General features: G+C 46.3%; 1 protein-coding gene across 1 annotated transcript in view; it reads right to left on the bottom strand.

Annotated features, from left to right (window-relative positions):
• Positions 1 to 4468: 4468 nt before the first annotated feature.
• Positions 4469 to 24346, bottom strand: part of LOC140524721 (tumor necrosis factor receptor superfamily member 10A-like) — a 29712-nt gene continuing 9834 nt past the window's right edge. The window contains exons 2-11 of the mRNA XM_072639460.1: positions 23566 to 23686; positions 18779 to 18904; positions 16702 to 16813; positions 15064 to 15137; positions 14234 to 14269; positions 14037 to 14148; positions 13299 to 13323; positions 12192 to 12284; positions 9048 to 9090; positions 4469 to 4786 (exon numbers count right to left, since the gene is read on the bottom strand). Coding sequence (XP_072495561.1) covers positions 4491 to 4786; positions 9048 to 9090; positions 12192 to 12284; positions 13299 to 13323; positions 14037 to 14148; positions 14234 to 14269; positions 15064 to 15137; positions 16702 to 16813; positions 18779 to 18904; positions 23566 to 23686 — 1038 coding nt within the window. The 3' untranslated portion in view covers positions 4469 to 4490. The remainder of the gene's footprint in view (positions 4787 to 9047; positions 9091 to 12191; positions 12285 to 13298; positions 13324 to 14036; positions 14149 to 14233; positions 14270 to 15063; positions 15138 to 16701; positions 16814 to 18778; positions 18905 to 23565; positions 23687 to 24346) is intronic.

Below are 24346 nucleotides of genomic sequence, written 5' to 3'. Positions count from 1 at the left end.
GTCCCGCCCCGCTCGGCGCTGCTTCCGGGACACCCTGCGTTGCCAGGCAACCGCCCGACGCCCCGCGGAGGAGAGGGGAAAGAAACGCTCTGGCCCGAGGCATGCCGGGAAGTGTAGTCCTGGCCAACAGGGAGTCGACGCCCCGCCCGGCCCCGCCCCTCCCGGCCCTGCAGGGAAATCCTAGGGAAACTGAGAGCCGCGAAGCTTCCCTTGGGGCAGGGGCGGGGCGGCGCTGTCCGCGGTCCTGGCCGGCCCTTCGCCTGCACAAGTTCTGGGGGCAAACAGCAAGGAGAGCTCTGAAGGGAGTGTCCATCCACATGGACGGAGCGCCCACTGTGTACCAGGGGCTGCGCTGGGCGCTGCAGGGACAGAGGCCGAAGACGGCCGCCCTCAGAGCCCCCTTACAGGAGAGGACACTGAGGCCAGCAGGGTACAGTGGCCCGCCCAGGGCCCCCAGCTTGCACCCGCAGCAGGCCAGGATTCCCAGATCCCTGCTCCCAGGCCCCCAAGAAAGCTGCAGACACGATAGAGAGGAGACAATTAATGGGGGGAAGGCGTCCTGTGGGGGTGCCCGGAGGTACTGCCCGAATGACCTGGACCCAAGCCTTCTTCCCGTGGAAGTAAAACAAAGTTCATTAAAGATCCACCACATTGGGTGAGAATTGGTGTGGACTCTATTGACCAGTGGCCGGTATGAATCGGATCCCCTTCACGGAGACAGGATGGACCTTATATGCAGAAATACTGTGGGAGGGATCTAGTCTGGGGTGACTGGAGATGAGACTCCAGGAACCAAGAGAGGATCCAGGGTGAGAGGGAGCCAGAGGCAACCAGGGGTGCCGACAGTGGAGGGCTGGGCTAGTTTTAGGGAACAACATCATGCAGGAAGATTCAAGGAGAGTTCAAGGTGGGGTTTTCCGGGGCCTATGGACAAATGGGACTCATTCTTTTGGGGTAAGAGGCAAAGGTCTCTGCTTGGGCCTGGACCCCATCAATGGGATTTTAGGGAAGCCAGGAGACAGAGATGGAGAGCAGCCCAGGAAAGGGGTGGCCAGAGAAAGTGCCCGCAGATGGAGGGTCCTGTTTATAGAACAGCCAGGCCAGTGTATCGAAACTGAAGACTCCATGCTGGGGAGTAAAGTGTGAGAAACCTGGAAAGGGTGGCGGGGGCAGGTGATGAAAGACGTTGAAGGCCAAAGGGAAGACTTTTAAACTTGGTCAAATCTATAGTTGATTCAGTGATGGAGTTGGTTGATTGTTGTCCTTCATTCTCAAAGAGGACCAAAGTGACATCACCATGATAAAGTCAAGTCTCAGTATGTCCAACTATGGCTGACCAGACCAATACAAACTCGGAATGCTCTACCATAGGTTGGACACAGATAGTCCATGTGAATATTTGGGGTGGATATCCCAAATTTGTGCATCCTTCATTTCCTTTGTGCTGTCTCAATTCTACTTTGCTCAAAGAGCACAGCACCCTTTCTGATGTAACTGTCGTGCTGAGTGGTCCTGTGCCAGTGTCTCCCATATTGCACAGTCAAATCCAAAGTTCTTGAGAGAGACCTTGAGAGTGTCCTTGTATCATTTCTTCGGGTCATCATGTGATCACCTGCCCCATGCAAGTTCTCCATAAAATAGTCTTTTAGGCAAATGTACATTTTCCACTCAAAAAACATGGCCAGCCCATTGGAGTTGCACTCTCTGAAGCATAGTTTGAATGGTTGGCAGTTCAGCTCAAGCAAGGACTTCATTGTCTGGTACCTTATGCCAGGTGATCCTCAGAATCTTCCTAAGAAAGTTCAAATGGAAGTGATTCAGTTTCCTGGCATGTCCCTGGTAGACTGTCCATGTTTCACAGGCATACAACAATGAGGTCAGCACAACAGATCTGTCGACCTTAACTTTGGTAGTCAGTATACTTCCTCTTCTCTCTCAAACATTTCTTTGGAGCCTCCCAAACACTGAGCTAGCTCTGGCAATGCGTGCATCAACCTCATTGTCAATGTGTACATCCCTGGAAAGTACACTACCAAGGTAAGGGAACTAATGCACAGCATTCAAAACTTCTCCATTTGTTGTAATTGATGGTTCCACATATAAATGGTATGGTGATGGCTGATGGAGCACCTGTGTTTTATTGGTGTTAATTGTTAGGTCAAAATTAGCACAGGGAGGAGAGAACTGATCCATACTTTGTTGCATCGCAGCTTCAGAGGCTGCATTGAGTGCATTATCATCTGCAAACAGAAAATCATGCACCAACACTCCCTCCACTTTGGTCTTGGCTTGTAGCCTTTTCAGTTTGAAGAACTTACTGTAAGTACTGCAGTTGACCTTGATGCCATGTTCATCCTCATTGAAAGCATTTGTCCACATGACTGAAAACATCATGCTAAAAAGCACAGGAGCAAACACACAGCCCTGTTTCACTCCATTGGTGACTGGGAAGGCACGAGAGTCTTGTCCACTATTCAGAACCTGGGCAAACATGCTATCATGAAATTGATGTACAATACTGATGAACTTCCCTGTGCAACCAAATTTTGACATGATTTTCCATAAGGCCTCACGACTAACAGTGTTAAAGGCCTTGGTCACATCTACAAACATTGTGTACAGACCTCTGTTCTGCTCCTGGCATTTCTCCTGGAGTTGTCAGGCAGCAAACACCTTATCAACTGTTCCTCAGTCCTTTCTGAAGCCATACTGACTCCCAGTTATATAACCATCTTCCAGGTGAAGGATCAGCCTATTAAGGAGGACTCTAGCAAGAATTTTGCCAGCAATGACTAAGAGAGAGATTCCCCTGTGATTGTCACAGGACAATCTTTTCCCTTTATCTTTATAGAGATGGGCAATGGAGGCATCCTTGAACTCTTGGGGGATAACCTCCTCTTTCCATATAACCTGGAAAATTTCAGTCATCTTTTGTATGAGCAATGGTCCCTCTACCTTGGAAATCTCAGCTGGAATAGAATCAGCACCAGGTGCTTTGCCACATGAAGGGAGCCTAATGGCCCTCGAAACCTGGTCTTCAGTTGGAAGTTTAGCTAAGGAGGGATTGACTTCCACCTGAGGGAAACTGTCAATGGCCTCAGCATTGATTGATGATGATCTGCTGAGAACACTATGGAAGTGTTCAGACCATCTCTCTAGGATCATGTCCTTATCACTAATCAATGTGGCTCCATCTGTACTGAGTAGTTGTGATGCCTCATAGGTTTTGGTCCATAAATCGCTTTTAGGGAATCATAAAAGCGCTTTGGATTGTCACTATCAGCATAAAACTGAGTTTCCTCTGCCTTCTTACTGAGCCAGGAATCCTGCATCTCTCTAAGCTTTGCTTGTACTTTGCTTTTGATGGAATTAAATGCTGTCTTCTTAGAGGTGGATGAACTATCCTGCTGGTAAATCCTGGAGTTCTCATTTTTTCATTCAGCAGCTTCTGAATATCCCCATCATTTTCATCAAACCACTCTTGGTGTTTGCGAGTGTTCTGACCCAGATGAGCAAATGCAGTGCTGTACACCAAATCTCTGAAAGCTGCTCACTCCTTTTCTGCTTCACTGCTGCCAACTGTGTTTTGGCTCAACTTTCCCTCCAAGTCAGCAACAAACTGTTCACACTCAGAGAAGAGATCTAATTTATTGACATCAATTCTACTGGTAGTCATTTTGCCTTGGGGGTGATGTTTTTGATGAATGAAAATAATTAGCTTAGAAAAGATAAGTCTATGATCAGTCCAGCACTCTGCACCGTACATTGTCTTTGTCACTCTCACCTCTTGTTTCTCTCTTTACCATACGATGACATAGTCTATGGAAGAGAGCTGAACAGCACTGGGAGAGAGGGCCTTTGCCGCGTGTGGCAGCCATCACACTGATGACTTTTGGGATGATTCAGCCACAGGAGATGAGGGGTATGTCTCTTGAGTGCCCAGAGTTGCTGGAGTGGAAAGAGAAGAGTTTAGCTGAGGAGTGACCCAGCCCACCACCTGCACCTCAGGGCCAGGCAAGTGCAGGCTTGCAACACTTGGCCAACCTGGATCTGGTGGCAAACCTGGAACTGGTGTATAAATGTTAGTGATGCTGATCATTAGTACAGCTTGTTGTATTCATCCTTCGTTGCTGAAGAAGACCACACAATCAGAGAAATGATGACGTAACTTGCACTTGACTTTGTTTTGAGTGAGGGAAGGCTGTGCAAGTCACCAGCCTCTTTCACCTCTACAAAGAAGAAAAGGAGGTATATAAAAATTATGTTTTCTTCCAATAATATGTAAAGGCAATTTTGAACTCACAGTTTTTGCTTTGTTCATTTTCCTCCCTTAACATTCATTTATTTAACAAAAATTTGAGTTTCAGATTTTCTATCTTGCTCCTTCACTTCCTCCTTCCCGAAGACGGAAAGCAATTTGGCGTAGGTTATATATGTGTAATCACGTAAAACACATGGCTTGAAAGTATTGGGAGGGGAAAAGCTTTATCTTAAGTCTCTCGTTTACATATAATACCTTCATCAATTAATTCATTTAATATGTTTTGTACCCGCTTCGTGGTTGCTGGCATTTTGTGGGCAGTGGCCAATAACTTAAAAAGAGATGCTGCCCTTCCCAGTTTGTTCCTCCAGGTTAACAACATCTCAAATTTCTGTTCTCCTGGATTGTGTGGATGTTTTTCCTTAGCCATGATGATCTCATTTTTATCCAGTTCCAGGTTCTGCACAAATTCATCCCATTCTTCATGAATATGATGCTGGAAAATGTCAAAGCTTTTACTTCTTCCTGAGAGGAAAGGAACAGAGAAGGAGAAACAGTTTTTATTCCTCATCAGAATTCTACTAGAAATATTGAAATACAAGTCACCTGTCTCTTGAGGTAAGGGTGAAGGGCCTTGGGAAAATCGGAAACACTTGGTAACTTGGAAAAAAGAAAACCAAAGTGATTTTTTAAATCTCTTGGTTTCTGGAGATCTCTCTCTTTCTCTCTCTGTCTCTGTCTCTGTCTCTCTCTGTCTCTGTCTCTGTCTCTCTTTCTGTCTCTCTTTCTGTTTCTGTCTCTCTCTCTCTCTCTCTCTCTCTCTCTCTCTCTCTCACACACACACACAGACACATTCTCTCTGTCTCTCTCTCTCTCTTTCTCTTTCTGTGTCTCTCTTTCCCTCTGTGTGTCTCTCTCTGTGTGTCTCTGTCTCTGTCTCTGTCTGTCTGTCTCTCTCTCTCACACACATACACACACACACACACACACACACACACACACACACGCAAGCCAAATCTTGGTCTTCATTGATTTCTAGGAAGCATCCTGGTCCAGTGGAAGGGAGGAAACTTGCCTCTGCTCCTGACTTGACTATTAACTAACTAGATGTGTGACTTCAGAAAGTCATTGTGGCCTTCTCTGCCTCAGTGTTTCCATACATAAAACAAGGATAAATAGAGATAAATTCACCTGCCTACCATCAATCAGGGGAAGGGTTGGTAGGCTATAGGGAGAGCTTGGAAAGCTATTTGAAGGCCTCACAAGGCCAGCAAACATGAAGCTACTACCTGCATCGGCTTATTAACTTAGTGAGAGGCCAAAGGCCATGGGAGTACTTTAAAGAGAAAGAAAATAATAAGAAAGTTCATCTGGAGGAACAAAAGGTCTAGAACTACAAGGGAGATCATTTTTGAAATGTAGGAATGAGTAGCACCTGCAGCCCCAACTGGTCATTGCCAAAACCATTTCATACTGGTTAAAAATGATAAATTATAAAGGTTTCTCAGCAGAATCAGCTAGGTAAGGACAAATCAGAAACAATCAAACTCCATAACCTCATATTTGATAGGCTAGAGAATCTACATTATTTGGAGAAGCCATCCTTATTTCACAAGACCTTCTAGGACAAATTTCTAGGAAGTCATCTGGGAGAAATCAGACTTAGACCCAAACAACTTAGACCAGACCCAACTGTATGTTCAGAATGGATACATGGCCTTGACTGTGTAAGGTCATGTCAGAAAAAAAATGAGAAGGGAAGAAGCTCAGAAACCTTTCACAATTACTGCTTATGGGTGAGACAAATGATTATTTTGCTACTAAATTAATAACCGATGATTGGACTAAGATTCAGGGTTTTTTCTCCTATACTTGCATATTTTCTGCAGGACATGGCTTCTTGATGAGGTGCCCCTAACCCTTGGGGAACATGTTCCTCAGTCTGGTGGGAGACTTCACCCAACTAGGAGACCTTATTTCTGTTTAAAGTGGAAACAGAATCCAGTCTAAGTTTTTACCCCAAGGAAATGAACCCACAACTGGGAACCTCGATCAGAATTTAGGGGGACCCAGCTCATGAAGGAGAAAATCAACCAGAGGGGTCTAGATGGAGATGGAGTCCCCTGTCCAGGGTGCTGGAGGCAGCTGAGACTCATGATCAAGTCATGTTCTCAGCAGGAGCTGAAGGCTCTTAGGCCATTTCCTCATTAGATGGCCCTCAATCAAGGCTGATTTTCAGGGATATTCCCTTTCAAAAAAATGTTTAAAGCACTTGGTATCTTCATTATGGGCCTTTGGTTACAGAGACAAACTACTGACCACCAATTTATTGATTATTAGCTAGTCTAAGAAATTGGTTATTAATTACCCTGAAACTCTGTCTCTTGGGATTTTTACAATTTGTTACAGGGGAGAGATCTTCTCCAAGCAAGGAATAAAGGTGATTCTAAATGATAAAATTGCTATCTAAACTCCATGACATTGGACACATGGAGACTTCGGAAGAAGGTTGCAGGAGGCAGAGGAGAGGGCAGCCAGGAGAGGAGCAGTGCTGAGCAGCCCAGATTTGATGGTGATGGAAGGGAAGAAAACTCCTGCAGATGTTCTGCCAAGTTCCTTCTAAGATAAGAGGTTTGCTCTGGGAGCTAAGCTGCTGCTCTCTCCATCCATTCCTGGGGGCCAGTCAGTCATCAAGACTTTTGGAAGAACTTGCTGTGTCTGGGACGGGGCTGATAGAGAAGAGATGAATCTCAGGCAATGCAAGGATGGTGATGCTTTGACTCCAGGCTTAGTGCTGCCAGACATTACTATGTTCTCTTGTTCTCTCTCTCTCTCTCTCTCTCTCTCTCTCTCTCTCTGTCTCTCTGTCTCTGTCTCTCTCTCTCTGTCTCTCTCTCTCTGTCTCCCTCCCTCTCTCCCCCACCATCTCTCTTGGATTTCTTTCCACTGTATGGGCCTCTGAGATGTAGGTGAAAGAGAATAGTATAATTTTGATTATTAATGTTTGTTGACTCTGAAAATTGCAGAGGGAGAGAGATGAAGAGAAACCAATTACCCACAACCTACCAGAAGTCATTTATGGTACCCAGGGCCATGTATGGCTTAGGACATGAGCACTTCAGGTAAAAACACCTGCCTTTGGGCGAAGGATAAGGTAGACACATGCGCCAAATACTTTCCAATACTGGAAAGTATTCTGTATCTCATAGTATTGCTTTGAATCTGGAAAGATTCAATCCTGTCCCTTTATCCATTTGGAGGAAGGAATAACGTACAAATGAGGTCTGGCAACTCAGAGTTCCACTTAGGCAATCGGTTTTGCCTTTTAACATTATCTGCTAATAACAAAAGCAATTTGAAATTTTGCTTTAAAAAAGCAATCAAAAAGTCTATACTCTTTGATCTAGATATATCACTGCTAAGGATGAACCCCAAGGAGGTAAAATTCAGAAACAAAGAAAAAAATGAGCATTTACTAAGCACCTACTATGTGCTGAGCACTTTACAAATGTCTCATTTGATCCCCCATTTTTCAGTTGAGGAAATTGAGGCAGAAAGCATTTAAGTGATATGACCAGGGTCACAGAGCAAGTAAGTGGCTGAGGCTGGATCTGAACTCAGGTCTTCCTGACTTCAGGTCCAGCTACCCACTGCAACACTCTGCTGCCTATAAAAAAAAAAATTCCCATCAGCACAAACATATTTCTATCAGCACTTTTTATGATAGCTGAGAATTGGGGAGGGGGGAGAGAAGTAGCTACCTGCTGATTGGAATGTCTAGAGAACTGAGGTACAAGAATGTGATGGAATATGACTGGGGACTGCACAGAATTCAGAGAAGCATAGGAAAACTTGTGTGAATGGATGCAGAGTGAAGGAAGCAGAGCCAAAAAAACGATGATGTCACCAAGGAAAATCAAAGCTTGACTGCTGAGTGATCAGGCGGAAGGCACCCTGGGAATGGGGAACACTGGAGACCATCAGACTAGTAACACTTTTCCTTAACTGCTTTCTCTCACTTTTTATTCTGTGGTGTTGCTGAGTGGTTTTTCACTCATATCTGACTCTCCGTGACCCCATTTGGTGTTCTCTTGGCAAAGGACATGGAACAGTTTGCCATTTCCTTCTCCTGCTCATTTTACAGATGGGGAAAATGAGGCAAACAGGGTAAAGTGGCTTGCCCAAGGTCACACAACTAGTAAGTGTCTGGGGCCAGATGAGTCTTCCTGACTGCAGGCCCAGCTCTCTATGCACTGTGGCGCCACCTAGGTGATAAAGCAGCAGCTATCTGGATAGGGGAAGTAGAGGGATACTTTTAGAAAAGATTATATAAAAGCAAAACCTTTCAACAGAAAATTAGAAGAAAGGCTCAAGGTCAAAGGAGGAAATGCTTTGTTTGCCTTTTAAATCATCATTTTCCTTCCACTAGAGTGCAGAGCTCCTGCTGACCTAGGCCTGGCTTTAAAGGGACACCTGGCTTTTAAACAGCCCCAGCTTTTGTCAATTTGCCCATACCAGTACAAATAATCACTTATTACATGTTAATATTTTATGACCAGATAGGAAAATATCACGTCTTAGAGACAACTAAATATCCTAAGCATTTCTTCCCAGAACTAAGTCCAAAAAGTCCATGTGTCCAATTTCCATTTTCTTGAACTTATTGATAAGGAGGATGGTGGTTCTGGGCCAGACTTAGGAAGTTTCCCCAACCCTCATAGAGAAAACAAAGGATAATCCTCCACTTAGAAAGTTCTTCAACAGAACTGATCCAGTGGGTGCTTACCTCTTTCTGTATCATCCTTCACAGTATAAAGCTCGTCAAAGTCCTGTAAGGAGACAAAATGAACCTTGGGTTATTCGGAGAGAACCGCTCCTCAAGGCCCACTGAATCAGAATTTCTGTGATCCAGTGCATGTCCTGCTGTTCCAAATCAGAAGGGAGGCTTTTCCTAGCTTCCTGATCTCCATCCCCAGTAAAAAGCCCAGCCTGCTCATCACAAGCACAAATGGAACAGAGCAGGGACCCACGTGATGCTGGAAGGTCATGGATGCTCCTGAGTAGCAGGGCTTACAATCCCCTCCAAAAGCCAAAGTCATAAGGATGATGGGGGCAGCACCTGCCTGCAGAGGGAAGGCACTGCTCAGGCAGCAGAGAAATGGCCTGAAGCCCTGACGTGGTTATTACTCCTTGTATGACCTTAAACATCGTCCTGCCCTACCTCCTCTGAAGTAGTTTCTTCCCTGGAACAAGAGTAGATTGGAAGGGAGAAGCTGCTTAGAGCCAGCAGCTCTAGGTTCGAGTCTGTAGTCTTACACAGGAGATCTCTGGCCTCAGTTTTTACCTCTGAAGTCTTCCATCTATCAGCTCTACAGAACCACAGCCAGGTCCTGGGGGGACCTAAGGCTCATCCCAACTTTGTCAGGAACTAAAGCAAGGTGCAACTAAGTGACCCAAGACCATTCACTCTCCCTTTATGGGCTGGTCTCCTCTGTAAAATCTCAACAGCATCTGTGAAGCCTCTGCTAGATTCTAAGTGCTATACTGGGGGCTAGGGATGGAAACACCAAACAAAACCATCTCTTCCAGCAGTTTCTGTTCCACAGGAAGAAAACAGGTGCAAAGAGAGTACAACAAAATCCATCTACAGTAAATGAGACAGGGAAAGGACTAGCCCTGGAGAGAGGGGGCAGGCAAAGCCTTGTGGGAGAGACAGCCCTCAAGTCTAGCTGCCCCAAGCATGCAGGCTCAGGCATGTCAAGATGAGGACACACCACATAGCACCTTCATAGAGCTAACCACACAACAAATGCCATGTATTCATAGTACATCAGCTCAGCCCAGAGGACAAAATTGTGCCTGAGCTCAGGAAGACACCTCACAGAGCACAGTGAATCCCCAGGGTGGCCAAAGATGCAGGTCACTGCTGGGAGCAAGCCACGTATACTGAGAGCAGCCTACTCAAGAACGCAGCTCACTGGCAGAGCCCGCCACAAATGCCAATCCAAGCATACGGGGGCTACACAGATCACACAAGAGCATCATGGCCACAAGGGGGATCATTGGACTGAGTGCAAGGAGCAAACGTGCTTGTTGGCATCACAAGCTGAACACCCTTGAGTAGGTGAATGGTCCAGTTGGAGTCCACATCCATAAGCTTATGAGCGATTTGCTTATGGAACATAGTCTGAATAGATGAATAGGTCAGAAGAATACCCTTGGGCTATCCCAGGACTGATCCTATGGGCTCAGATGGGCTCACGGTCCCTGGGGCCAGCCTAGGACCAATCCTATGGGCTCATCATCCCTGGGCTGAGTAAACAAGCTGGAAAGTGTGGGGAAGAAGAAATCTAACCCAAGCATAGAAAATGATAAGGAAAATGGCTGATAAAGGGTGTAGGAAGGCAGCTAGATTCCTTGTCTCTCCTCAGCTGGGCCAGAGCCTGGGGTCACTCAAAGATGGGGGCCTGTTATGCAAAGTTAGAGCCAGATTTTAGGAAACAAGAACTGATCTCCTCTGAAACTTTTGCCATCCTCTCCTACTGGCAGAGGGGCATCTTCTCTTAACCATTTATTTCTGGCACAAGCAGGAATATCCAAACCAAGTGTTGAAGAATGGAGAACTGCCAATTTTTCTTTTCCAGACACAAACTCTCTGAGGAATCCCAGCCTGCTAACCTGTGAACCAGATGAGTAATCCCTACACCAAACACCTCTTCCATTATTTGACAACTACTACTTCTTTCACTGGAGAGGGATGCAGTAGTTCTTACCTGTCCAGATAGCTTCAATCTCTCTCCAGTCAAGCAAAATATACTGTCTATACCACACAGTTTACACCAGTCTTCTTGAATTTTAGTAAATGAGTGTCCCTCAGGAGTTGTTCAGAGTAAGCTGGGTCCCTTTGGTCCCCAACCTTGTTTTGAAACTTGGAAGATATGCCTCTCTACTCTCACCCCACTACAGTGCCATGCCCCATCCTGGCTGAACCTGACTTCCTTCATTGAATCCCTGTAGGGAAGGTACTCTGAGTCCATGCCAATTGTGGCCAGCTTGTGAAAAACCTTCAGCTTACCACCGTGCCCTCCTAAAATGCCCCCATGCTCCTATTAATAAGCCCCAAATTGCATTAGCTTTCTTGACTGCCCTAGCATACTGCTCACCCATTTCGGGGGTGTGGTCCACTTGAACTACCAGATCTTTTCAGGTGAATTTCTATGTGGCCACAAGACTCCCATCCTGCCCTCTTCAGGTGACTTTGCTAAACCATGTGAAAGCCTGAAAGGGATTCCCATTAAATTCCATTTTGGCCATAATCCCGGCCTGTCGGGATCTTTGTAGATCCCATCTATGTTAGCAATCCGTCCCAGTTCTGTGTCATCTGCACATGTGACAAGGATGCTGTCTAGAATCGAGCTGACTCCTTGGCCAAGATGCCAGATGGTATAGGCCCCAGAAGAGATACCCAAGAGTTTCTTCCAAATTTACATAGCACCAGCAGCAGTCACTTGCTGGACCCTAGCATTCAGCCAGTTCTGAAGGTAAGACTACTCCACAAAGACAGCACAAGAAACTTTGTCAGATGCTTTACTGAGCCCCAGCAGTGCGCTCTGACAGCCCACCATTTACTTGAGGACCCCAGGAATCCAATGGGGAGATGAGCCAAACTAGGATGTTTGGCCCTGCCCTGCCTTGAAGCTGCTGGCTTTCTAAATGCTCACAGACTCTGTCCTGGGGCTCCTACCATGACTAGCAGCTCACCCTAACTGCTCACTACATTCCAACTGTGACAGCTGCTGAAGGCCAGATAGGGCAGGTGGAACTGCATGGGCAGATTGTGTCTAGATTCCCACTCAGGTCTCCACACTATAGGGGTATGTGTGTGTGGTGGGTCAACAGGGGAAAGGTGGGGTGAAGGGACTTCACTCACCATTTCAAGACTCTGGTTCCTTGACTCTGGACTTGTGAAGACTCTGTTGTCTGCATCTTCAATTAGGATACATAATGAGTTCTCATCCATGGACTGAAAAACAATACCATGGTTGTAATTACTGGAATGGCTGCTCCTGGGAAAGCTGTACAAGTCATTTCAAAGCCAGTTTCAGAGAAAAGACACCAGGGTGGACAGGCAGCTTGGGCAGGGGAGAGGACCCTTGTCCACAAATGATTCTGGCACAGACCAATGGAGGGAATGCCCTGGAGAGGTCCAACAGCCCCTCTAAGGGTCTTGGGCAGGAGGAACTGCTCTTGGGAAGGCAGGTGCATGTCTGAGCTGACCCTGGTGGGGAAGGAGAAAATCCCAGGCCTAGGCAGTGGCCTGAGCAGAGGCTTGGAGGCTAGGGAGGGGAGGCATCTGGCCTAGCAAAGTCTGAGTGGTGGGCTTGTGGGGAGCCTGGAATGCCAGGATAGCAAGAGTAGACTTCTTTAGTGGCACTGGGGAGTGCCAGCTTTGTGTACAGTACAGTGACCCCATCACAAATGGGCTGCAGGACAAATGAGCTAGAGATTTCTTTCTTTCAAAAGAAACACAACCATGCTCATGAGCTTAGGATCACCACTTCTCCTAAAAATGAACCTGGCCCAGTAACTAACAGGCACCCAGGCTGATGCCAGGAGGCCACCACAAAGCCAGCTGCCGTTTGGGACAGATCTTTCCTCTTTTGGCATCATGAGCTAAGGGCCTCTAGAACCAGCCTGGTTAAAGCCAGAGGCAAAGACTGAAGAGTTAGCAGAGGAAAAATGACCTCTGGTCTGCCAGCCGGGCCCCAACCCAAATCAGACCTGGCCCCTTGCTGCCACCCACAAGAAAAGTCCTCTCCTACCACATTGAGACTTGTCCTACCCCCAGAAGAGGGCCAGAGAAGAATGTGACCTGGAGGCGTGGGGAGTGGGGGGGAGTGGAGGAGAAGGCAGGAAGACAAGGACATAGACAGGTGCCCAAGTCATCAAGGGCCTCCTCTCCACAGGAGCTAAGACAACCTAGCTCCAGTTAGCTTTCCCTTGACCACAGCTGCACAGATTAGAGACCCTGACTTACCCTTCTGCCATCCTTGTCAAGTGAGCTACAAAGAAAAGGGAGAAAAGGACCATGAGTCTCCCCCCTCAGCAGGAGAGTTAGTGCCACTAAGATAATGGGATTCAAAGTAAAATATGTCTGGGACAGTGAGGAGGATATTGTCCTTGGACGGACTGGGTCACTTTAAGGGAACACCCAGAGAGACTGGATGGGATGCCCAGGGCCAGAAAACACCTCACCTTGACCCGGGCATTCATGGAGCTTAGCATACAGGTTGCCCTGGGATCAACCACCACTGGGGTCCCTTTCCAGCCACAATGCCCTCCCACTCTTCTGACAAACCAGAATTCCCTTTGTGTCTCTCCACAGAGGTCATTCTGTTCCCAACCCTAGCTACCCTCCTGGCCATCACCCTAAAATCAGGTACCATGTTGAATTCTCAGGCAGTGGGAGGCGCCATGGAGCATTCTTGGATGGTCCTGCCCACCAGAACCCTCCAGAGACAAACAGGAGCTCCAAGGAAAAGTACCCATTTCACCTTCCAAACCTTCCTCCACTCCAGCTCTGACTCTTCTCCCTTCCCTCCACTTCTTAAAGAGCAGGAATGAGACCTACCTCATCCCCAGCAAGGAGTGGGACCAGATGAATTTTTACAAAATACATTTCTGCTTGCTCCCACCCCCAACCCCAGAATCAAACAAAGGGGAGGGGGAAGTCACAAACACCCTGAGCCCTCACAGTCAAAGGCCTGTCATTTACCTTTTCTGTTTCTTCTTGTACCATATATAAAGGCAGAAAATCACAATGCAGAGAATGAAAACCAAAATGATACCGGAAGGCACCAGTATCACAGTCCAATCCTGTAGGTCTCCTACCAAGGGAAAAGCAGAGAATGAGTTCCTGAAGGAAAGGATAAAGGCCACATATCCTGAGCTGATCTCTTCCTTCCCTCCTACCTCTGACAGGGGTTGAGTCTCCTCTGGAGGGGATACCTGGAAGGAAGAGAATGAACATGTCACCGTGGCCAAGTGGAAAGAGCCTTGAACTCTAGTCTAGAGACCTGAGTTCAAATCATGGTTCTGCTTTCAATGGGTCACGGGCCCTTGGGTTAGGGGAGTGAGGTGGAAGAGATGACTGCCAAGGCTCCAGGCATTACTGGGTCCTGGCTAAACATGACCCAGACACATACGTGTAACGAGGAGAAGGCCTGGCCACAGCCACTAGGCCTGGAACAGCTCCTTTACAGGGGGGTTTTCAACAGATCCCCAGGCTGCTGCTGGAACCATTTCCTCTGGAAGAAGGCTAAGAGCTTCATTTCCCAGGTTCCTTACAGCAGACTTGACAGCCAAAATCCACCTCCCTGAAGAAGCAAAGTAACCTGGAAACAAGGCCTCCACTTGGAGGCTGAGGACCTCACTTCAAATCCTTCCTCAGACATCAGGAACCTTGGGCTAGTCAGGTCATCTCTTTCCTCAGCAATCATGAAACCTCTGGCCTGGTCAGCCCATGAGGCTTCCTCCAGCTCTAGGGCTTTCTGGGAACAGGAGGTGGGGACTGATAGGAGGTGGGGCTTCCATCTCATTCAGGTAGCTTTCTCTGAGGACCCTCTTGCTCTGAGATTGGGATTCTAGGACACAGGTGGGCAGACAGTGTAGCCTGTGGCTGTGGGCCCTGCACAGCTAACGGGCAGCCATGAGGTGAGGAGTGCTCTGGCCCTCCTCCTGACTGACTGCAGGGCTCCAGAGTGTGTACTTTGACAGGGAAGAGACCTACTGCCTCACCATACCTGTGCCAGGTGCCCCACACTCCGTGTCAGCTGTCCTGGTACATCCTTGAAGAATCTCCATACCTTCTGGGCACCTGAAACCAGAAAAGAGTGAAGGCTGGTGCACCCCACCCTCCCTGACCCCCAGGTTCTGGGATGATTATGGCAAGATGAGGCTGAGGTAGCTCCACTGAGGCCCTCCCCCACCTCAGAGTGCAAGGAGCTTGAAGGAAATTGTTTTCCTTGAACTCAGGGACAAAAAGATGTCTCTCTCCTTATGTCTGGAAAACCTGCACTTGTTCCAATCCTGTGTACTCATGGTGAGCCAGGTTGGTCAATATGGTGGGACCCTTCAAGAGTCCCCAGATCCAAGCCATTGTGCAGATCCCACTCTCATAACCCTGCCTCAACCATCTCCCACTCACTCCAAGTTCAACTACCAAGGCTTCTCTTTGGTCTTGATGACCCTTCACAGCCTAGCCCCTTGGTAGCTGGTCAGCCTTTTCATACCTCACCCCTTTCACACTGTTGGAACCAGGCCCACCTGCCTATTCCCTGTCCCTCTTACAGATGACTCATCTGCCCTCTCTGCCTCAGCATTTCATGTCCCTCCTGCTGGAAGTGCTGTCCTTAGCATGGTGCTTGGGATAAAATCTCAACAAAATCAGTGTTGTCTCCCTTGTGCCTCTGAGAGTCCTTGGCTTCCCTCCGTAGCACAGTGCTTCCATAGTGAGCTCCTCCTAAACCCAGGGGCTACATAATGGTCCCTCTTCTGCAGCTAAGGGAGCTTCTTTTGGGCCAGAAGTAGTAAGAGGATCACATTAGCTCTGAGCCCCCAGGTAGGAAATTTTCCACATTCAAGCAGAGAATGGGCTTTCAGCTTTAATCACCATTTCTCTCTTTCTCTGTTTGCCCCTGGCCTCTTGTGGATGGAAGGAAAATTCAGATGACAGAAATGTTCGACTAGAGGAAACCCGATTGATTACGGTATGTATGGACAGACAGGCTCCTGGGGGGAAACTGAGGGAAAGGGCTGAGGAAGTGGGCACAAGTGGGGCCATCAGCCCAACCCTTCTGCTCCAAGCTGCCTGGGGAGTCCATGGCCCTCTTCCATCTCTCTCTTCTCTGCCACGGCTCACTCCTATATCTGCTCTTTTCCAATGAGATCATATTTTTTATTGAGAACATATCAATAAATCATTTATCAGTGCCTGCCACATAGTAGATGCTTAAGAAACACTTGTCCCCTTCCCCATCGTTCCTTTTTTAATGATTGTCCTGGCGAATCCAAGACTTTTGGGATTCCTTCAGGATGTCCTCATTACTTCCTTTCCACTACTTAGGCTTTCTCTTTGGTTTTGAGTGCTCTCCTGGTTTCATCCCAGCTTCTCAACTAGTGACAGAGCCCACCCCACTCTCTGCAATTCTTCAAATTCAACCCAGAGCAGGTCTCCTCTGGCTCTTGCTTCTGATTGGTTGCTTCCAGCAAGAAATGCTACCCCCCACCCCATTTGACCATCTGCATTCAGTGCCCTTCCCCACAATGCTCCAAGACTCAGCTCAAACTCTACCTTCTCCATGAACTCTTTTCTTCTGACCCCTACCCCCATGTCATCCCCCACTCCACCTTCATGCTGTCTGTATGCCAGACACACCTACCTCTCTGTGCAGCGCTGGCACATCTCGCAGTCTGGGGACGCACAATAGTATCCCTCCTTACACTGGCACTTGGTGTTCATACTCCCAAGACAGGGTCTCACCATCTCTTGGTCTGCCAGAAAGCAACAAGTTTGGGTTAAGGTAATCCCAGAGGGGCTCTCAGGCTGGCCATGCGCCATTCCAAGGGGAGCGTCCCTGGAACAACCAAATGGCCACAAGTGTGCTCTTGGCTTGTGTGGCCATCCAGCTGGCCAGAAGGTCTCAGAGCTCCAGTAGGGCAGTTGGCAGTGAGGCTGGTGTGAGACATCAGGATGCCAGACACTCCCTCACCTAGGAGCCAAAAATGCCAGGACCCTGGGACACCCTAGCAAGGCTGCTGTTCACACTGAACATAGCTGTGCCAGGCCCTGAAGCCTATCTGCTATGTATTGTATACAGCCTGCCATCATCACACGTGGTTTACTGCCCTGCTGGTGCTCAGGGGAACCAAGTGCCAGACCCAGAATCAGGAAGAAAGACACTCAGGTTCAAATTCAGCCATGGGCACTTACTAGCTGTAGGACCCTGGACAAAGTTCTGTTTGCCTCAGTTTCCCCAGAATCAAAGGTCTTTGTGACCCTTAAGAACTATGTAACTGTTTATTCTTGCCATTGGTGTTGTCATTATTGTTACGCCCCAGTGGGAGGTCCTACATGAGGCCAAGCCCCACTGGACCATGGCCAAGCAGGGGAGATGCCTCATCAAGTAAACATTCATTAAGCTCTTGTCCTATTCCTGGGTGCCCCTACTGCCTACCTTTCCTGGCACCCAAGCTGCTCCTGAAGCGATCAGTGTAAGGCTGCAATTCAAAGGGTCCCTTTTATCCCCAACTCATAAATGGTCAAAGGATATGAACAGGCAGTTTTTAGAGTAAGAAATTATAGATATCTATAGTTATATATATAAAGTGGCACATTACACCTGTCAGATTGGCTAACATGACAAAACAAGAAAATTATAAATGCTAGAGAAGATGTGGGAAAATTGGAACACTAATTCATTGTTGGTGGAGTTGTGAACTGATCCAACCATTTTGGAGAGCAACTTGGAACTATGCCCAAAGGGCTATAAAAAGGTGTATATCCTTTGACCCAGCAATACCACTTCTAAGGCTGTATCCCAAAGAGATCATACAAATGGGAAAAGGACCCACATGTACAAAAATATTTATAGGACCTCTTTTTGTGGTGGCCAAGAACTGAAAATCGATAGGATGCCCATCATTGGGAAATGGATGAACAAGTTGTGGTATACAAATGCGATGGAATACTATTGTGCTATAAGAAATGACGAGCAGGCTGACTTCAGAAAAAGCCAGAAAGACGTATATGAAAACACCATCCAAGTCCAGACAGAGAACTATGGACTCGAATGCAGATCGAAGTAACTCTCTGTTTTTAGGTTTGTTTTTTCCTTCTCGTGGTTCATTCCATTGGTTCTAATTCTTTCCATCATGTCTAATGTGAAAATACTTCATGTGAATGTGAATGTGTATGTGGAGCCTTTGGTGGAGTGCACACCATCTTGGAGGAGAGGGGAATGGGAGGACATTTGGAGCTCAAATTGTCATGGAATGCAGTGCTGCAAACGAAACATAATAACTAAATGAATGTTAAGGAGCACCCACAAAACCAGAACATAACAAAGGGACCCCTTTTGGGCTCATGTTGACCTTTAGTGTCTCAAAGGACAATTCCAAACTTTCCAATCCCTGCCCTCTTTCACCTCCCCCCCTCCCCCCCCACCCTTGATGGATTGTTCTCTGCGGGGAGAGAGTGGGTCAGGCCTGGGTGATGCTCTGTGATATGTCCCCACCCACCCAGGTCCTCCTGTCCATGAGACCAACTCTTCCCCCTTCTCATCCTCCACTTTAGAGACTTGAGGCTTGCAGTGGAAAAATGGCACAGTGGTCTGCCAGTAATGGTTAACTCTGCCTCAGAGAAGGATGTCACTCTTCCTGGCCTGGTGCCCAGGTCCCCAGGCTGGCCTCTCTCTCCTCATGGAAGCTTGTGACTTTGCAGCTCAGCCATATACTGACCTTCTCTGCACTGGGCACACTGCCTGCAGGTTTCCAGTCCATTTTTAAGGGCATATTCCCCAGGGGGGCATCCTTCACAGCTTCCCAAGGTGTGAGGAATGGTACAATGCTTGAGGACTCGGGTCCCTGTGTGAGAAGATAGCAAAGGTTTAAAAAGATTTAGTAGTTACTAAGAGTCAAAGAGATAGGGGTATGGAGCCAAGATGTGGAGAAAAAGTAGTAACTTGCCTCCACTCTCCCCCAAACCTCTCCAAACAACTTTAAATAATGCCTCACAACAAATTCTGGAGTGGCAGAACCCAAAAAAGGATGTGTTGAAGTAATATTTTAGCCCAAGACAACTGAGAAAGTTGGTAGAAAATGTCTGTCCCACCTGGGTGAGAGAGAAATGCTGTCCAGCACATACAGTGTAAGCAGAGACCTGGCGCCAGCAAACCAGCAGGTGGCATTGGGAGCAGTGGTGGTTTCCAGACCCCTCAGTCTCCACATGGTAAGGTGGTCAGATGACTGTTCACAAGGTATTAGAAGGGTCTCTTTGCTTGCACCTGAGGCAGGGTTCTGTTGCATTGCCCATACTTGGATTTGGGTTGCAGTCCTGGATCTCAGTCTTAGGGCAAGGAGGAGCACTAACTCCCGAGAGCTTATGGCCACAGGGAAGCTGGGATCCCAGTTCCAGCTTCAGGAGGTAAAGAGTGCTTGTGGTTGCTCACAAACAAAAGCACAGGCCAGGAGAGTAGTAAACACACCTCTTCCGAGGTCATACCACCTTGGAAGAACCAACAACTTAGAGGTCCCCAGAGTTACCTCTGAACACAGCTGCATAAAATTCCTGAAGCTTGGGATGGTGCCACCTGCACTCCAGAAGCAGAACCTCACTTTAGCATAGAGTTAAAAGTCAAGAAATAGAATGGAAAAATGAGTAAATAGCAAAAAAAAAAAAATCTTGATTATGGAAAGTTACTCTTGTGACAGCAAAGATCAAAGCACAAATTCATTAGAAAACAAGTCAAAACTGCTACATGCAAAACCTCCAAGAAAATTATGAATTGGTCTCAGACCATGGAAGAATTCAAAAAAGACTTTAAAAATCAAGCCAGAGAATTGGAGGACAAATTGGGAAAAGAAATGGGAGTGATGTAAGAAAATCATGAAGAAGGAGTCAACAGCTTGGTAAAGGAGGCACAGAAAATACTCAAGAAAATAATAACCTTAAAAAACAGACTAGGCTAAAAGGTGAAAGAGGCACAAAAATCCAATGAAGAGAAAAATGCCTTGAAAAGCAGATTTGCCCAAATGGAAAAGGAGGTACAAAATCTCACTAAAGAAAAGAATTTTAAAAATTAAAATTGGACAAGTGGAAACTAATGACTGCATGAGACATCAAGAATCACTCAAACACAATCAAAAGGATGAAAAAAACAGAGAAAATGTTAAATAACTCATCGGAAAAACAACTGACCTGGTAAATAGATTGAGGAGGGATAATTTAAGAATTATTGGACTACCTGAAAGCCATGACCAAAAAAAAGAGCCTAGACATCATCTTTCAGGAAAATGTCAATAAAAACTGCCCTAATATTCTAGAACCAGAGGGTAAAATAGAAATGAAAAGAATCTACCAATTACCTCTTGAAAGAGATCCCAAAATGAAAACTTTCCAGGAATATTATAGCTAAATTTGAGAGTTCCCATGTCAAGAAGAAAATACTGTAAGCAGGCAGAAAGAAATCCTTCAAATATTGAGGAATCACAGTTGGGATAACGTAAGACTTAGCAGTCTCTACATTAGAGAACTGGAGGGCTTAGAACAGGATATTCCAGAAGGGAAAGGAGCTATAAAGGATTACAACCAAGTATCACCAACCCCAGAAAATGTACATCTCCAAAGAGGACTTTCAAGCATGCCTGATGAAAAGACCACCGCTAAACAGAAAATGTGACTTTCAAATATAAGACTCAAGAGAAGCATAAAAAGATAGACAGAAAAGAGAGATCCTAAAGGATTCAATAAGTTGAAACTGTTTACATTCGTACATAGGAAAGTGATACTCATAATTCTCATTATGATGGCAGTTAGGAGTATACATAAAGAGAGTGCATGACTGTGAGTTGAATACAATGGGATGATATCTAAAAAAGTAAAACTAAAGGATGAGAGAGGAATGCATAGGGACAAGTGGAAAAGGAGGGACAGAAAGAAGTAAATTATCTTGCATAAAAGAGATGCACAAAAAGAGCTTTCACAGTGGAGGGGAAGATGGGGGTGATGGGATGAGAAGTGCCTGAACGTTACCTTCATCAGAATTGCGTTAAAGAAGAAATGACAAACACACTCAGTTGGGTATAGCAATCGATATTACCCTACAAGGAAGTAAGAGGAGAAGGGAAAAAAGAAGAGGAAGGGGACTGACAAAAGGGTGGGTGGATTGGGGGAGGCAATGGTCAGAAGCAAAACACTTTTGAGGAAGGACGGTGAAATGAGACAAAGAGAGAAAGAGAGAAAGAGAGAGAGAGAGAGAGAGAGAGAAATAGGAAGAAATAGGATGGAAGGAAATACATAGTAATCATGAGTGAAAAAAATTTTACAGCAAATTTCTCTGATAAAGGCCTCATTTCTCAAATATATTGGGAACTGCATGAAATTTATGCAAGTAAGAGCCATTCCTCAATTGATAAACAGTTAAAAGATATGAATGGGCAGTTTTCAGACAAAACATCTATCAACATCAAAATTATCTATAGTCATATGAAAAAATGCTCTAAATGAGAGAAATGCAAATTAAAACAACTCTGGGGTACCACCCCACACCTAGTACAGCTAGAATGCCAGAAAACGAAAGTGACAAATCTTGGCAGAGGTTGTGGGACAATCGAAGCACTAATGCATGATTGGTGAAGTGCATTGGTGACTGATTCAGCTCTTCTGCAGGGCAATTTGGAACTCTGCCCAAAGGGCTACAAAACCATGCATAACCTTTGACTCAGAAATACCATTACTAGTTCTATATCCCAAAGACATAAAAACAAAAAGGAAAAGAACCCGTATGTACAGAAATACCCATAGCAGCTCTTTTTGTGGTGGCAAAGAAGTAGAAATTGGGGGGATGTCCATCAGTTGAGGAATGACCGAACAAGTTGTGGAATATGGTTGTGATGGAATACTATTGTGTTATAAGAAATGACATGCAGGATGATGTCAGAAAATCCTTGGAAAGACTTACATGAACTGATACATAGTGAAGTGAAGAGAACCAGGAAAACATTGTATACAGTAACAGCAACATTGTAACAATAATTAACTGTGAATGACTTAGTTAATGTCAGCCATACAATGCTCCAGGACAATTCTGAAGGGCTTATGATTAAAAAGGCTATCTGTCTCCAGAGAAAGAACTGAAGGAGTTTCAATGCAGACTGAGGAAAGTTTTTCTTTAATTTCCTTATTTTTCTTCATTTTCTGTCCATTTTCTTTTACAAAATGACTAATAATAAAATATGTTTTACATGACTGCACATGTAAAATGTGTATCAATTGCTTACCTTCCCAATGGAGGGAGAGGGGATGGAGGAGGGAAGAGATTTTGGGAGCTTAAAAATTTTTTAAAACAAATGTTAAGAATTGTTTTTACATGTAATTAAGGAAAAAAATAAAAGATTAATTTTTTTTAAATATTAAATTTTTTTTAAAAGTCAAAGAAAGAATGCTGCCTGGTTACAAAGTAGAAGATTCCCATTCAGTGTATACAGTATTCCACTCCCATAGGCCCTCACCTCTGAAAAGAAGGGAGGGAGGTGCTTTTTGTCAGCTTTTCTCCAGGGTCAGCCCTGGTCCTTCCAATTACCCAGAAGTCCCTTTGAGATCATTGTTCTTTCCACTTATGTTGTTGGAAGCCCTCTTGTCTCTGCTTGCCTCACTTCACATCAATTCCTATTCCTCCTCCCAGGCTTCTCTCTACCTCTTGATCTGGGCAGACATCCTCCCTTGCCTTCTAGTACCAAAAACCCTAATCATCATGCCTAGCTCTCAGGCACCACAGAAAGGTGGGCACTGTGGGGTGACAGTCTCAAGTGTCTGGGGACCTCCTTCCTGCTCTGCCCCAGCTGGGCTTTAGGTCCATCACTGTGTCGCAGGATCTGTAGGAATGGCTCCATGATCCAATTCCACCCAGAAATCCAGCAAGTCTACACTGTGCCCCCTCCCACCAGCACCATCCTGCTGTCCCTGTTCTGGTCTGCCCAGCAGGCCTCTGGTTTCAGACCCAGACTCAAAAGGCCACTCTGAGGGGTCAGGAGCGCTTCTTAAGGGCACCAGGGAAGCATAGAGACTCCTTGAGCAGGTTAGGCTAGAAGGACTGAAAAGGAGATGAAGTGAAGGTACAGAGAGCCACCAGAAGGATATCTATTGCAGTAAGTCAAGAGAGAGGTGGAGAGGTCTGAAGGAGGGCAGAGGAGGGTGACATAGAGAGTTCAGTGAGTGGGGCCTCGTGAAGCCTGGCCACACGTGAAGGGAAGGCTGGAAATGCCAGGCTGAGAAATTATACTTTCACCTAAAAGCAGCTGTGAGCCACAGAACATATTAGAACAAAGCAGGATGAGAACAGCTGGGTTACTTCACCCCTAGGAATACTGCAAAGGGGAGGGCCTTTGAAAACTTTAATGAGTCAGAGAAACCACCAGATTCTGACTTTGGCCTTTGGAGACTAAAGGAGAGGGATTGACTCTGGCCCCAGGGACAGGAAGGTGGGCATGGGGCAGATCAGTGAGGAGGGTCAGAGGGAGGCCCTCACCAGGCAGGCAGTACAAGCAGCAACGATCATCATGCCAGTATTCATTTTTCAAGTCACAGGTGCCCCCTGGTGCTCTGTCATTTTCACTGGACAGCAGGGTTGATGCCAATTTTTTCATAACCTGGAAAGAGATAAAATATTTTCAGGAGAAAGAAAGTCTGAAGGCTATTCTTTTCCCCTGAAGTCCTGCACATTTGCCTAAAATGGGCCCTTTGTGTTATTTTTTTTAAAGGATCTTCAGTTCCTTTAAATGAACATGGCCCCCCTTGGTTTGGCTTTTTAACATGTTTCAAATTTCTGCTTTCTCAGCATTCAAGGATTTCTGCACCTGGATTTTCCACCAGACACAGGCAAAGCATGAACCATGCCCTGCCCCCCCCATCGCATCTTCTATGGTGCCATGAGGAATGGGCAGGGTAACTTTAGGTCTCTTTCTCTTGCAAGAGACATGGACGATGCCAGGTCCCCCTCAAACTTCCAGGAATGGTGAAGAAGGGGTTGTCTCCCCACCCCCACTTGGTCTCAGGCAGCAACAACCAGAAATTCACAGTACAGGGCCACCAGACCACCTTCTGTAGGCCTGCGCAAACCCCAGATTGGCGCTCAGGTCCTAAGCTGTTGTTTCTTCATTTCCTTCCCCACTGCCTTCTGTGAGGAGCTGGGGCATCCTCCCACAAAAAACCCAGTAGCATTCTGTAGCTTAAGGGACAAGAGAGCCAGGCCCTGCTTGGGGAGAAAGGCGGGCCTGTGAGCCACTCAGACAATACAGATTCAATGAGTA

This window comes from Notamacropus eugenii, chromosome 2 (assembly GCF_028372415.1).
Source record: "Notamacropus eugenii isolate mMacEug1 chromosome 2, mMacEug1.pri_v2, whole genome shotgun sequence".
Taxonomy (NCBI): Eukaryota; Metazoa; Chordata; class Mammalia; order Diprotodontia; family Macropodidae; genus Notamacropus; species Notamacropus eugenii.
This window is presented reverse-complemented; position numbering and strand designations above follow the sequence as displayed.